Source organism: Anthonomus grandis, chromosome 7, assembly GCF_022605725.1.
Source record: "Anthonomus grandis grandis chromosome 7, icAntGran1.3, whole genome shotgun sequence".
Classification (NCBI taxonomy): domain Eukaryota; kingdom Metazoa; phylum Arthropoda; class Insecta; order Coleoptera; family Curculionidae; genus Anthonomus; species Anthonomus grandis.
The window spans coordinates 4553492-4569378 of NC_065552.1; the positions used below are offsets into that span (position 1 = coordinate 4553492).

The following is a 15887-nucleotide window of genomic DNA, read 5'->3' on the forward strand; positions in this document are numbered from 1 at the left end:
TAGTTCAGGATTACGTTTCATAAACCCGGAAAACCAATCTTCTCCTGCCAATGAGTTTTTAGTCCATGTATTCGGCATATTCAATGAATATTTTACGGCTATTTGGTAGGCCAGTTTACGTATTTCTTTTGGCGATAGACCGAAAAATATTTGAGATGCCTTTATTATGTATTTAACAATAGATTTTTCCTGCTCAACGTTAAATACTTGTCGTACGCACCTATATCCCATTGTTATAGTTTCAGTGGACCCTTGTTCAATAGATTCTTTCTTTTTCTTAATAAATCTGCCTAATGTAACATGATTCGGTTGATACAAATCTGCCGCAGACCTTACGGATGCTCCATTTTCAATAACCTCCCTATACGCATTTTCGTAAACCAAGTTGGATTTGGTACCTCTTATTTGTTTTCCTGACTCTTTCACGGGGCATTCTGTAACAAAATAATAGCCCTCAGAGAGTTTGTTACAATCAGTTAATCAGTTTACGCAAAAATAATACCAAAAGCCTTTCTATAAATTATGTTTTAACCGTCCCGGTTTTTTTTTGGAAAAATATTATTTTTCTTTAAACTCTTTAATTAAAACTAACAAGTTTAGGCTGCTAAACCTAAGCAAAAACATAAAAAAATTGATTAAAAATAAAAAAGTGGTGTACTTACACTTAAATTTCTTGTTTCCACACTTTTTAGATGAAACGTAAAAATTACTTTGTTGACATAAAATAAGAGAGCCGAATGCAAACACACCCACTTTGCTCAACTGCTAGTTTCACACCACAGCACACAAAACAGACCAAGACAATTTTCCTCTTTGTGTTCTGTGTTTCACACTGTCGAGCAGAAATGTGGAATTAGTCAAACGTTGTGAGACTGCGTGCACGAGTTTTTACCTTCGCGTCTAAAAAAAATGGCGACTGTGTCAACCGTCCCCTGTTTCAATTATCCCCGGTCTCCCCTACTTACGATCATGTCCTTTAACGTCTAACTAAGGAATTCTTCTATTTTGGTCAAAAACTTCAAATATAGTTCTGGTTTTTGAGGTTCTAAGAAACGAACCGTTATTGGGTAAAAAACGCTTTCTTTGCTAAAAAAATATTCCCATTGTTTCTTAAGAATTTCCTCAACATGCTGCAACCAAAAGTGCCCTAACTATCGAAATCATTAAGTCAGGATGACGTTTTTAATTGCTGATTACGATTGATGACGTTCTTTAGTCCATCCTCGGGAAGTTTTTTATATTCTGGTAAAAGAAACATGAAAATATTTCCTAAGTTATCATATATCATATCATAAGATGATACGATAAGAAGACCTGTGGTCTTCATTGATTATTTTATCATATAGAATTTTTGTTGAGGCTGTAGAGGTACTTTTTTTCTAAAACTAGATTGCCAGATAGGAATTATATTATTAGATTCAGTATTCAGTATTCAAAATAAATTTTTGGTCGACTTTTAATTTTTTTATAAAATTTAATGACTTTTCACTAGTATTATATCAGATAAATCTCTTTTCGAAATTTAAAGTTTCTTTATACATTTTTATATTCAAAAGGTAATTTATGATTTGATATTTTTTATAGTATAGAAATTGAATGAGCTCTTTTCGATAACGAAAAATTCTTAATAGATATAATGTAATCGATAATAAGTATTGTAGCGCTTTTACTTTTCCTGAAGTTATGAATTAAAATACTGCACAAAAACATAGTTAATTGATATATTTTACATTTTACACGTACATAGTAAAAAGACTACTAGAATTATGTATGAATATTAATGACGATTCAAAATTCGCGCCAATATTCCGATGTGAGCTGGCCTCCTAGCGACCCGGGATCCTTATATACTCGATGTAAATTAAAATAATATCCCAATATTCAAGTTGATTTAGGCCTCTTTCACACGGTCAGGATATTTATCCGTCCGTCTAAGGGCGCTGCCCGGCCGGGCAGCGTGTGTGGTCTTGGGTTAAGGATTTCGGTAAGGGCATATTTTTTGATAATTTTTCTAAAAACATCTCAATAGTGTTGCGAATATTATCACGAATTAATTTGAATATTCTTAGAATGTTCTACTCAAAGAAAAAGCCTTTATATTTTCTTATAATTTAATATCGGAACATTTTTTTTTAAATTTTCCGAGTTAGAGGCGATTTTGTCGAATAGCGTCCAACAGCCAACAAATTTAACATTTTTGAAATGCATATTGTTGCCTAGTTGCCTCTAGATAAGTCATTAAATAAACTCTCCATAGTCCAAACTTCTTGCTTTAGCTGCACCTCCTTTTCCGGATACAGTTTGCTAGTCAAAATCGACAAATCGATGTTTCCTAAGTTACCAAAATTCAATTTATCCCCCTGCACGTTTCCTAGTTGGGAGTCCAGCTCTTTGTACGTCGATTTGTCCACGGATACCCTAAAATAAGTGGAACAACAGAATATACAAGGGAAATTGGGCGCAGTCGAAGTAGGATATCTTACATGGGTTTGACGTCAGGTAAATTTAAAGGATCATCTAATTGTAAGTCGTCAATGTCCGGAATGACTGGAATGTCGTCATCATCATCGGTTTTCCTGGGACTCTCTTTACTATCTAACTGAAATCTTTCCCTAAAACATGTCTGTTAGTGTACATAGTTTAACACTGTTTAAATAGTTTACAATTCGATGATATTTGTAGTTCCTTTGCTCGATCTAAAACCAATAATGCACTTTTTATAGTTGTTTTAAAAGTTTGATGATATATACTTGGTTTTGCTTGCCTCATCTCCCCACAAGCTGGTCTTTCTAGGTTTTAGTAACGGTTTGTCTTCCTTGTTGTCAATATCAAAGGGATTCGAGTCGGCGAAGAACTCGTTTGAATCTCCCGGGGTGTTGGGATCTGATCTTCGGCCTTGCTTCGGCTGAACCTTCAAAGGGCAATTAAAATTTCGTTTTCTTTGTAAATTTGGACAATTGCCTTATAAATATTAAAATATCGATATTGTTGGTACATAAAGAAAAACTTCTTTCAGTCCAGCTCTAGTAACAATTTAAAAGTCATTTTGCTCTTTTGACAGGCACTGGTATCTGTCAAAGACCCCGCGTTGCGTAATTTGTACTAGGTAGTGTATTTTTGCTAAAGTACTGTCAAATTTAGTACATGATACTTTTTCTTGAGAACCCGACTTAAAATATAAAATATTTCAATTGACTTTACTTAACTTTAAAAATGCTTAACAACGGACCATACTACTAGTAACTGTCTTAATTATATTACTGCCCAACCCTAGTACCAATTTGGAACTGTCATTTTTTGCATCAAGCAATTGGTTATTGTTGGTGTTTTAGTACATTTGTACGAAACTCTGTTCATATAATATTTTGGTGAATTTTGTGAATATTTTACTTTTTTACGATCCATTCAATGTGACTAGAATTGCAAAAATTATTAAAATATGCTAAATTGAAGATATCTGTCAAATCAATAAAAAAATTGAGTCAAAATGTGTGTGCTCTCTGTGCTTGTTCAAAAAATAATACAGCTTATTCGAAATGTCAAAAGTTTACCATCGGTATCAATACCTTAAATTGTAGCTATAATTATCATTATATCATCTATATCATATCATTTATATCACACGTAAAGGTTAAACTTGAAACATGCCGAATTAGTAAGCAAATATATTATTCGATATAATTACATTAACTAACAAGTATTTCCCCTCTGCTGTCAAAAAAAAAACAACTGATTCGAAGTGTCAAAGGTCCAACCTAAAAAAATTGATAATGACAATTCACTACCTAAATTCAAACGTTCATATCGTCACTGTCCAGGCAAAATATCTTCGCCATTTTAGTAATTTTACAGGAAACGCAAAAAACGTTTATTTTTCATTATTTTTAATAAATTTTTGTTTTGTTGTGAAGGATGTATGGGGAAGAGGTATTGTTTTATTATTTTAAAGCCAATTTCCAAAAACTATTAATATTATGTTAAATAAAGGTCGCTTATGATATTTTAAAAATGCGTTTTGGGAATTCCATGAAGCTTAAAATATTTTTTATGTTGCTTGTATCAAAATAACTTGCGAATTATTTTTATAATATCGTAAGCACCAAATTAAAATAATTAGATTTTATTACAGTCATGGTATCTTTATTTTAAAAAAACGACAGTAACAGCAGCAACATTAAACAAAACATTTCAAAAAATAATAATAAATTAAACGCCTTCGTCCTCTTCATCTGTGTCCGGTAATACGTCTATAATGTCCTGCGAATGTGGCAGACTAATGAATTCGGTATGATAGTCCTTTGGAATAGCTGACTGCAAACATAATTTGCTGAGATCTTTGTATTTAGCCGCCGATATCGGCAGTAGGGAAGTGTGGCATTTATTAAGGGGCTTTCCGTCATTTTTAATAGTAAAGTGCTGTTCATTGGCAACCCTTGCAAATAACTATACTGAACTGTCATGTATTTTGGATTTTCTGCTTCCATTTTTACCACCCGAATTTTGGAAATTTGAAGAGGCTTACCTTGGACTAATTTAGGTTTTTTGCTTCTAGTTTTAGCTCGTTTTTTCTTTAAAATTGATTCAGGTTGTTCAGTAGTTTCTGTGTCTTCAACATACTGGGAAAAAATTAGAAACCTCTTTTGCAATGATTGAATAGTTCAGAAAATTGTCATAGTTTAATAAATTGACGAAATATGGTCCGGGTGTGTGCCTTGCAAGACTTATAGCAGATTTCCACATTGAAGGTGCGTAAATGGTTCTTTTTGATATAAATGATTCTATAGTGGAATGCATAGAATCAACAGGCATGTATGTATGACCGGCAATTAGATAGTTTAATGTGATTTTTTGTATGTGAATAGATGTTTTACGAAATGTGTTAATCATTGCCAAATTGCATTGCATTGTTTGTTTTTATTTTGTCCACTGCAATTATCGCAGTACAGGGAAAGTTCGGATATTTCAGGAGAAATACGTTGATCCAAAAGTTCAAGGTATTTTTGTAGGGCAGTGCAAACTTCGTTTGAACCTTTTTTTCCCAAAGTCTCGTTCCACAGGAAACAAAAACCGTTTTTTGTTATACTTTCATATACCGTGAAATTGTAAACAGCTAATTTACGAGCATAATATAAAAGTATACTGTTTCCGTGTGGCGTAGTTAACACCTTCTGTAGATCAAAAGATGCACACATGAAATTCGGGTCGCAATTTTCTTGATCTTTTTTAAATTTATCACGACTATTTTTTATCTCTTCTCTATAACGCAGATAGTTTTCTAAACCTGCTGCTTCTACATTTTTTTCGCCTGTACTTAGGACCCTTTCACAAAGACTGCATTTATCTTTTTTTTTACATGAATGCCTAGATTGTAACCTTAAAAAATCCTTAAAAACGTTGCTCTGCTCACTGGATCCATTTTTTGCATTTTACAATCTTCCTTATACAATCTGTATAGATTTGAAAAATTTCCAATTTCAGAGAGCATGTAAAGTTTCTTTGTTTGGGAGCGGCAATAATGGGATGGCACCACTGGTATTTTATTAATAAAATCATTGACATGTTTAATAGATTGCTCAGATGTCTTATTTTTTGGTGCACAGCGACCTCGCGAGTCTTTTTTAATCATTCCTGTCTTAGAAACATTGTTTATGGTTTGTCGCCAAAACATTTGACTGATATCCAGGGTTTTTAGTATGAACTGCTGACAAACTCTTTTTTGTTCTCCTTCTACTGTTAAGTTATATTCTATAGTTTTTTATCGCTTGGAATTATTATTCTTGGTACGTTTTCTTTCTATTTCTTTTTGCTTCATACATTGAATTAGCCAACTTTTCTTTTCTTCATAGGTCTCAAGTTCATAATAGGCATTAAATATTTGCTTTCTGTCAGTTTCACTTACTGATTTACAATTATTCTGACATTTTTTCCCAGCACATGGATTTGGCTTTACTGCTTTATTTACACCAGAACTCTTTAGTTTCTTTTTTTCTAGCCTTTTATTTGGTTTTTTGATTTTATGTTTGGACAAACCAGTGCTAGCCCGATCACTGCTTTGATCTTCTGAACTATAATGTCTTCTTCATTATTATCATTAACTTCTCTGTCAATATTGATAGCCATTGCTTGTTTATCATCTGTGGATTTATTGTTCTGAAGAGTTGTCACTGTTTGCTAAAAGAAAAATGTCCTGACTGTAGTTTAGTATTGATTAGGAAATAATTTATTAGTGTTAATCTTAGCAAAGAATGTGTGTACCAGAAGAAGTTACCTTAGACTGGGGATCATAACTTTCTATACTTGAACTATTATTATCGAATGGAAACGTCATAATTTCAGCACTTATTGTTTCATTGAACAGAACAGAACACTTTCGTTCATCAGGAAGTCAAGGTCTGATACACCAGTAAGATTGAGGTCAGCTGAAATTTAATAATAATAAAGCAATTCTTAAAAGACACACACATAACGTGTTTGATGTATTTAGCTTTATTCTTACTTATACCGCAGCACTGAATGAATTCATGGCAATACTATTTTCCTCATTAGAAACAACTGTTCCATTTGGTTGTATAATAATAATAGGGATGTTGTCTTTATCAAGGTCGATAGTTTCAGCAGCTCCTCCTGCTAATGGTTCATTGATAATAACTTCTTGATCACCTTTGGGTTGCAGAGATAACTCTGGATTTTGCTAAAAAATGGTCAATGTTTGTTGGATTTTGCATACGTCCTGTTAGAGTGGAGTTCTCACAGTTACCTCAGAAATAACACTGTCAATAACATTTTCGAGAATAGTGTAGGTCATAATGGTTTCTGGATCATTTTTAGGTTCGTCTCCGTTTGTTTGTGAATGTACCGTAGCTTCATGTCCCGCTAATTTATTAACAATAATTTCTTAATCAGGCTTGGGTTGAAAGGATAGTTCTGGATTTTGCTAAAAAAATCAAATTTTGTTTTCCGTTTTTTCTACTTTATAAGATTGTGCATATGGCGTATTATGATTGGAGTTTTCAGTTGCTTACCTCTAAAAAAGCATTGTTATTAACATTGCCAAGAATAGTCATGGGGTCTGGAGCATCTTTAGATTCGTCTCCCTTTGTTTGTGGGAGTACCGCCAACGTCTAAAAATTTATAATTATTTACAATAATAAAATGGCACCGTTTGTTAATTGAACAACATTAATTTAGTTAATTAATTTTTTTAATTTATCATTATTACGCGAATTTAATTTTAAAATAACGTACCTTTTGAAACATTGTTGTTCCTTCGGAAATATCTTCGTTTGTGAGTCGCAATTTCAGGGTTTCAACAGTTTCTTTACTTTTAATACACAAATTCAGACACCGTAAGCCTCTAGACATTTTTAGGATAAATAAATAACAGTATAACAACAAAACACACTAAAAACACGTCCGCTTTCCATGAGGAGGGTTAAAAAACTTATTTAATTTGGTCGTTACGATTATTTAACATCCGACGAGAACCAACGTGTCTGATATACCACGATTTCCAATATATCGTAAAGGGGGGTTTACACGATGCCAGTGACTTGAACAAGTTACAAAAATCCAGCACTGGATTTTAGTACTTGCTTTGTGTAAACATATATTCCAATACTAAATTCCAGTACTGATTTTAGTAACGATTCCAGTACAGTGAATAGAAAGCATTTCTATTTACTGGAGCAAGTGGTTACCCCCACTCTCACTATCCTCTTAACTAAACCTGTGTAGACACGATGATTCCAGCGTTCGATTTTAGTAAATAAATCAGTACGTAGTTTTAGTAATTGTTTTAAAGTGTAGGTGTTATTATTATTCAAAATGTGCGCAAAATGGACTGAAGATACCACAGTAAAGTTTGTAGAATTATATAGGGAGGAAGAGTGCCTTTGGAATACACAGTTGGTAATCTATAGAAATAAACAAGCCCGTGAGTCGGCTATAGAAAGAATTGTGGAAACAATGGAAATCGAGAATTTTGGCCCAATAGATGTAAAAAACAAAATAAAAACTCTAAGGTCGACGTATGTACAAGAGGTAGCATATATAGAAATATATAAACCAAAAATGAAGTGGTTTTCAGTTATGCATATGTTTTTACAAACAATGGATAAGAGAAGGGTAACATGCAGTAATTTGGTAAGTAAGAAGCTACTATATATTTTTTATTATATGTACCTATATTAGTAATTGAATACAAAATATATTAAAATGAAATTAAAAAATCATTCGTTCCTGCCATGAAACGGCCCCTGTAGTCATAAAATAGTGTTTATATTTATCCCTTAAATTTCTTGCAAATTGTGAAGAATGATTACTTCCTATACGTGAAACTGATGGCAAACCAGCTACTTCTGACCTCCAACTTCCAAGAATAATTTTACCTTGATCGATATCTTCTTCGTCAACGGATCCCTTTGGCAAATATTCATTTACAGTAGTGCATCTAAGCCAGTTATGTAGGGCACAACATGTTCTGACTATTTTATCCACTGATGATAGTCCACAAGCTATGGGTTTCTCAAAAACTAGACACTAAAATACCAAAACCATTTTCCACAATTCTTCTTGCACGAGACAATCTATAATTGAAGATTTTTTCATCAACAGTAAGTGCATTCTTTGAATATGGTTTAAGTAAATAATGCTTTAACGGAAAAGCGTCGTCTCCAACAAGAAATCCACCATCCGGTAATATATTCTTTTCTAAAGCAGCAAAAATAGAACACTGCGCAAAAACTCCTCCATCTGAGGCTCTTCCATTGTAGCCAACATCAATGTATATAAAATTGTAATTTCCGTCTACAATTGCCATCAAAATAATACTGTTTTGTCCCTTATAGTTGAAAAAGTTACTGCCACAATTCTCAGGAGCTCGAATAAGTATGTGTTTTCCATCAATGGCACCATAACATCCTGGAAAATTCCATCTATGGTTGAAATCACTTTCGATAGCTTTCCATTCTTTGTTACTTTTTGGTACCTAAAATAAAAAATACTAAATAATTTCTTATTATGCCAAATGTGTGAATATGAGATATTTTCTAGGCTTCAGAAACATATAATGGATCGAATACATTACAAGTAGAAGATGAAGTTGAAGAGGCAACACACGAAGAAGTACCATTAGCAGCAGAGGTAATAAAAGCGAATGTTAGTGGAGCTATTAATGAACCTACTCCAAAACGCCATAAGGCAGCGAAGTCCAAGATTAAAGAAGTTGCTGGTTGCATCAAAGACTTAAATTCTTTAACGACGTCTATTCGAGATCTACAATCTACGGAATCATCTGAAAATGAATTCGATATTTTCGGGAAGAGCGTAGCTGCACAATTAAATAAGTTGCCCGTTTTAGCGGCCGTCACGGCTCAAGCTGAAATTCAGCAAATTTTGACTCGTTCCAGAGTGTCAAATATAGAAGGTACAAGCACCTCATTAGGTTCTTCCAGATGCACCAGTGCATTTAGTACTTTGCCGATCCCGGAATCAGGTGAAACCTTGATTTCTCCAGAATCACCCAACACATCCCTACCACCGGCAGATAACAATACAAGCAATATTCTTTCCGAAGCATATAGATCCGCTTTTGATCTAGATACTGATAATTGAGGTTAGAATCATATACTTTATTTTCATTCATACTTAATATTTAGATTTCAGTTTAAAGAATAATGTGTTATTTTACGTTTAATTGAATAATATGATATATGAATAATTATTTTTTACTGTTGAAAACTATGATTTTAATTTTATAAAAAAAGGAATACGACATTATTTACCTGTATAAAATCCTCCAATGCATCGTATATGGCATCGCATACTTTTGGAACAAACTTGGAAATTGCAGGCCGGGAAACACGGAATTGCTGCTGCAAATTTCGGTAACTATTTCCAGTAGCTAAATATGACAGAGTAATTTCTAATTTTGTTCTGGCAGGTAATTCCATTCTCATTGTGGTGTCAGATCGCTGTATAGTTGGCGATATTTTTTTCAGAAGAACGTCAAAGGAAGCAGGAGACATTCTCATACAGTTTCTGATGTCTTCGATGGCAAGTTCCTTTAAAAGCATGTTAGATGCACCATGCGTGCTTCTCCTTGCCAGCCATTTTCTAACCCAAATTCTTTTCTTGGGATTTGTTGTTAATTCACTCTGAACAATGTCAATTAACTCCTCTATCAGTACTTTAACACCTAATATTAAGCTTCTTTTAAGTAAAACATATTCCTTCTGCTTCGCACTCATCATTTAAATTTAACGTTTTTAATTCTCGCCTGTAACCTACACTACAAAAACTTGATAAAATGGATTTTATGCAAGTTACTTGATCAAATGACTGGCATCATGTAGACAAGAACTATCTTCCAAAGCACTTGCTTTTGGTACTGGATTCTAGTAACCTGTTCAAGTCACTGGCATCGTGTAAACCCCCCTTAAGCGACAGGCGGATACGTTTATTTCTACAAATATTTGGGCGGTTGCGATATTTCATACCCTAATCTTGGCGCAAAACATAACGATTAAAAAAACAAAATATCTTAAGGGACGGGCGCGGCGGTTACAATATTTATGCTGAATCTTTTGGTACCTGTTTTAAGAGTTTCGCTATCGAATAAAATGTAAGCGACACAAGCTTACGATATTTTAAAATATTTGGTGGATAATAATTTTACTCTTGATAATAATCTAGCTTGCGATATTTTACATATTGAAAGCGCATACGATCGTAAATTTAAAAAATGAAATGATGACGTTCTGTGACCTTTGGCGCTAACGATGTTTTTCTAAGTCGATGCAGCTCACCTAGACAATTCCGGAAACACCAATATCGCAATTTTGGAAAAAATGTCGCTTACGATACTTTGCCTGGACACTGACGATATAGTAAAATTCATTAATATTAGTAACTAATCTAAAAGACATTGTTAAAATGTTAAAAAGCGAGATTTAGTTGTCAAAGATTTCAAATTTTGTCGCATATAGGTTATGAGGAGCAACAGTGGCAACACTGTACTACTACCTTTACCGTTCTTTGGCCAGCCAAAAAAAAAACAAATAGAAAAAAAAAGGTTCTAATATTGGAATAAGTGAAATATAATTATCATTAAACAGTTTTTTTTTTAATTAAATTAAACACATAAAAGGTACATAAACGTAAAAATAAAAGGACCAAAGCATGCACCTTACCTTTCTACCTGGCATTAGGTCAATATCCTCGTCCCAGTTCATTTTTCCTTAAATTCACTTGCGAATCTCCTATTCTTAAGATTGAAATCAAAATTTACTTACAATTATAAATTAAACTCGCGTCTACTTAGTGTTAATTAATTAAAATCTAAAATGAAGATGTAGAGCAAATAAGAAAAAATGAAACTTGTGCTTTTGTGTCTATTGTAAACAAACAATCGGTTACCTGGGTTACCTCAAATAGCGTAGGCAACCCGCTTAACGTGTGATATTTTCAGTAAGAATATTATATTTCAAGGTTCTATAGCATCGCTATGATAGTATATAAATATTATTATTGTTTATAATAGTATCGTTTAGATACATATTAAACGAATTAGTTTTTACCATACATAGATATATGGTATCATTCCGGTTTATCTGTCAACCACGAACTTAAAAATATAATGGTATATTTTTAAGTTCGTGCTGTCAACACCGTTCCTGTTAAGCCAACGTCATTGTCACTGTCAATTGTCAATGTCATCATCATTCGTCATTCATTTGCTTGCATAGCGAATTGTTGTTCGGGCGTTTCTTCTAGGTGTTTATTTTTTAATTTTATTAAATAGTATTAAGTGAAAAAATAGTTTAAACTAGAAATATTTAAATCAAGATTCCCTATTTCACGTTTATTTTCACTTAACCGGTCGTTTTTCATTTCTTAACAGGATTTTCAATATAAACAGAACCCCTCTGTTTATTTGTGTTTTGATTACAAGAAAGAAAAACAAACAATTTTCAAACATTTGTGACGAAAAAGAAGCGAAAATGCCCCCAGTAGAAGTAGAAAATCAAGCGGTAAGTACAATTATTTCGTTCAACTCTTTGAAAATTTCTCTTTCCCTGTTGGGCTGCTCTAGATCTAAATAACTACATTAGTGTGTATCACTTTTCCCCGAAAGGAGTGTGATTTCATTCCTTTACTATTGTTTTCTTTTATCATCAGTAGTAATACATTTCTTGGTTTACTGTGCGGTAAATCAGTGTAAAGTTTGATAATGCAGCTATTATTTCCATTTTTAAAGGTTGAAGAACAAATGAGGAACCTCACATTGACAGGGCATGTAGGGTTTGATAGCCTTCCAGACCAGCTGGTTTCAAAGAGTGTCCAGAATGGCTTTATTTTTAATATTATGTGTATTGGTAAGTAAAACCATTATTTTTATATGATACATTTTTTGTGGTATAACCAATTCAAAATTAACTTATTTCAGAGGGATCTTTTTTGTTAAAGTATTTCTATTGTATTAATGTTTAGAATTGAAAGGTTTGTGCATACATAGGTTGGGCGTTAAAATTACTTTTTAATTAACACACTCCAATTCCATTGAAATATAGAAATAAGGATTATAGTATAGAATTCCTGTTCTAGTATTGTTGGTTTGATAGTTTGTTGTTAGTTGTTGGTTTTATACTGTCCAACTTTGTTATATTACAGTGGTGACCAAAATTGTTATGTGAAATTTCTTACATACAAAATAGTAGTAGAATATTGAAAATTCAATGAATGAAGAAACTAAATCTTACTACATGCTTATTGAACTTTAAAGTAGATTTAAATAAAGTTTTTACATTGCTTATTTCTCACTCATTCATGAGCAATCAAAATTAACAACTCATAATAAGAACACGATTAGGTATTGAAATATTGACAGATAATACAATAAATTCAGCAATCTAAAAGATAACAACATCAATCCCATAACTTGTACAATATAAAACTAATAGTAGATAGTACATTAAATGCTTAAATAACTAAAAATCTAATTATATCTAAAAGGACAAATTTGAAATCTCTATATATGAGTGTCAAATTAGTGACATAAGTCTAAAGATAAAATACATTGTCTTGAATGGTTGCGGGGAACAACAAAATTCAAAGCAGATTAGAGATCTGAAGCATCAATTTGAGTGTTGCATATTTTAAATAAAAACACTAAACTCACACAAACAGCAGATTAATGAAGAGACTGTGCATTAAATTTTGAAAGCAACAACTGCAGACTGAATCCTCTCTCAGGATATATACCACCCGTCCGAAAACTAGCATATTTGTAGAATTTTCATTGAACTGATTGAAACATTAACTTCATAGTTAGGAAACCATAATAAAAATGCATACAGTAGGAGTGATTTTACTAGGGAGTCAAACCAAATTGTTCTGCTTGTAGTATTAGAAAATAGTTGTCAAACGTTGATCTTATGGGGTCTTTAAAGAAGATCTCATAATGGTATCTATATATATCAACACAGACCTCCAAGTAATGAATAGTATCACAGTTTGGAAGTGTGGACCTGAGTCTGCTAACTTCACAGTATTTATAAATCCTTCCAAGATCTACATGGAGTCATGACAATTCTTAATAAGATTAAAAACTTTCATATTAATTACAAACTGGAACAGCTTTTTTGGAAAAAATTGCAACCTATTGAAATGCCTTAGCAAAATCTGTATAGGTTACATCAAGTTGATATTTGCAATTTACTCTCTATTAATATTGCAGACTTATATAGGTCTCAAAGAAACAATGTTAAATTAGTGATTGGTGATCTACATTAAACTTTGAACTGAACCTGATTTTGAACAAAAAGTTCAGAGTGACTTGAATCAAGCAAACATTATGTCATTATGGAGTGGAAGTTTCTAAAAGATGTACCCCTGAGTGTGTCAGCTGATACTGAGCAGTACAAATTTCTTATTTGCCATCAGCAATCAAGGATCTGTATAAAATACAGATTCAGAATGATATCTGGGACAATCATTGATATACACTAGAAAGAGAATTCAATTTAATTCAATTTATTTAAACTTAATACATTTGTTTTTTATACAATTTACTTTAAACTGCACAATGGATTATAAATCTGTGTGTGCAGTAGTTAATACTTACATTTTTAAGAAATACTTAAGTAAATGAACAATAAACAATAATAATAATGATAATAATAATGAGGTTATATAATGTTAATTTATGGAAGGAGACTAAGCTAATTTAGTGGAAACAGAAATCTAGTGAGAAGGAATTAACAAGTTAATTTTAGTTATGTAGTATACAAGTTATGTTTAATTTGACAAAATTTCCTGTTCTTAGTGAAAGAGGCAGGAAATTGTACAGTTTGGGACCAAGAAAATAGATATGTCTCTGTAAAGCTGAACTATTTACTAAAGGTATATTAACATTTTGCCAAGATGAATTTCTAGTATTTAATTGATGTGATATTTCCTGTTTATAATGATCTGTTTTTAACATAAATCTTAGTGCTGCCACTATGTAGAGTTGTTCTAATGTCAATAATTTGCATTCATGAAATAGCAATTCAGATGGGTATCCTCTGTTTTTAAAATACATTATTTTAATTATATACTTTTGTGCTACATTTAAAGCTGACATAAAAGTTTTTTGAGCATTTCCCCAGACAATAATACCATAGTTTAGAATTAATTCAATTAAAGATAAATATATAGTTTTAAGAATTTTAATTGGTAGGATGTTACGTAGCTCATAAAACTTATAAATCAACTTCCTTATTTTAGCAGTTACAAATTCTATGTGTGATTTCCAAGTTAAATTTTCATCCATGAATACACCTAGATACTTAATATTACATTTTCTTTTAACGGTAAATTGACATTTGCAGTGCAAAGATTGTATATCGCAAAGATAATCATGTAGCTTGAGCTCTTGAACTTTAGGAAGGGTTGCCTGAGTCAATGCAAACATCATAAAATTGGTCTTATCAATATTAAGTGATAACAAACTAAAATCCAACCATCTCTTTATGTATGTTATTGCTAATTCTGCTTTTCTAATAGCTGATTGCCATGTATTGCCATTTACTATAATGACACTGTCATCCGCAAAACAGAGAACCCTTCCCTCATTCAACACAGAAAAAATCCCATTCATATAGATGTTAAACAAGACTGGCCCCAGCACTGTACCCTGTGGCACACCAACTCCCACTTTTACAGGATCACTTTTCTCCTCTGTTAATTTTACTTTCTGAGTTCTGTTACTCAAGTATGAACTGAATGGATTATTTGCTATTCCTCTTATCCCCATATCATATAATCTGTTTAATAAAATGTGAAGTTCCACAGTGTCAAAGGCTTTGGCCAAGTCCAGGAATATTGCCACTACTTTCTCTTTGCTATCTAAAGATTTTATAATTTGTTCTGTCACTTTGCACAATGCATTTTCTGTATAAACATTATCTTTAAAAGCAAACTGACTTTCGGACAATAATTTATGTTTAAGGCATTTTTCTATTATTTTACTAACAGTACTTATTATTGCAATTGGTCTATAATTATTCATTAACCTTCTATCACCCTGCTTATAAAGAGGAATAATTTCAGCTTTTTTAAGAACAGTTGGATATACTCCCGAACTAAAAATGATGTTAATAATGTGTTTTAGAGGTTTAAGTAAAAAAATATGATTATCTTTTATTACTTCTGATGTAATGCCATCTTCTCCACAAGAGACACCATTCTTAAGATTTTTTATTTGCTCTACAATTTCATGCTCTTCAATTGGAGATAGAAAAAATGATTCACTGTTATTTACTTTTTGTTGAAACCCTGGTTCACAGGATGGAGCTGAAGTATATATATTAAATTCATTTGCCATCAAATTCTTTTCAGTAATTTCA

General features: G+C 32.3%; 2 protein-coding genes and 1 long non-coding RNA gene across 7 annotated transcripts in view; 1 reads left to right on the top strand and 2 right to left on the bottom strand.

Moving 5' to 3' along the window:
- Positions 1-1707: 1707 nt before the first annotated feature.
- LOC126738995 (intraflagellar transport protein 43 homolog) lies at positions 1708-11404 on the bottom strand. The gene is made up of 5 exons (XM_050444518.1): positions 11190-11404; positions 2751-2911; positions 2664-2696; positions 2484-2612; positions 1708-2418 (listed from the first exon to the last, which is right to left on the bottom strand). Exons 1-5 carry the CDS (start codon positions 11229-11231, stop codon positions 2217-2219), a joined length of 567 nt encoding a protein of 188 aa, XP_050300475.1. The 5' UTR covers positions 11232-11404; the 3' UTR covers positions 1708-2216.
- LOC126738996 (uncharacterized) lies at positions 2919-9587 on the bottom strand. Of its 2 annotated transcripts, XR_007661516.1 has the most exons (4): positions 7023-9587; positions 6758-6934; positions 6269-6691; positions 2919-6171 (listed from the first exon to the last, which is right to left on the bottom strand). It is a non-coding gene; the product is annotated as an uncharacterized LOC126738996 (long non-coding RNA). The 2 variants fall into 2 exon arrangements; XR_007661515.1 differs by having other exon boundaries at positions 2919-6691.
- A 225-nt stretch (positions 11405-11629) lies between the features above and the next one.
- LOC126738993 (septin-2) overlaps positions 11630-15887 on the top strand; it is a 36494-nt gene continuing 32236 nt past the window's right edge. For 2 of the 4 annotated variants that reach the window (XM_050444516.1, XM_050444517.1), the window contains exons 1-2: positions 11729-12029; positions 12257-12374. In XM_050444516.1, coding sequence (XP_050300473.1) covers positions 12000-12029; positions 12257-12374 — 148 coding nt within the window. In that variant the 5' untranslated portion in view covers positions 11729-11999. Of the gene's footprint in view, positions 12030-12256; positions 12375-15887 lie in introns of all 4 variants that reach the window. The other 2 variants (XM_050444515.1, XM_050444514.1) reach the window with 2 other exon arrangements.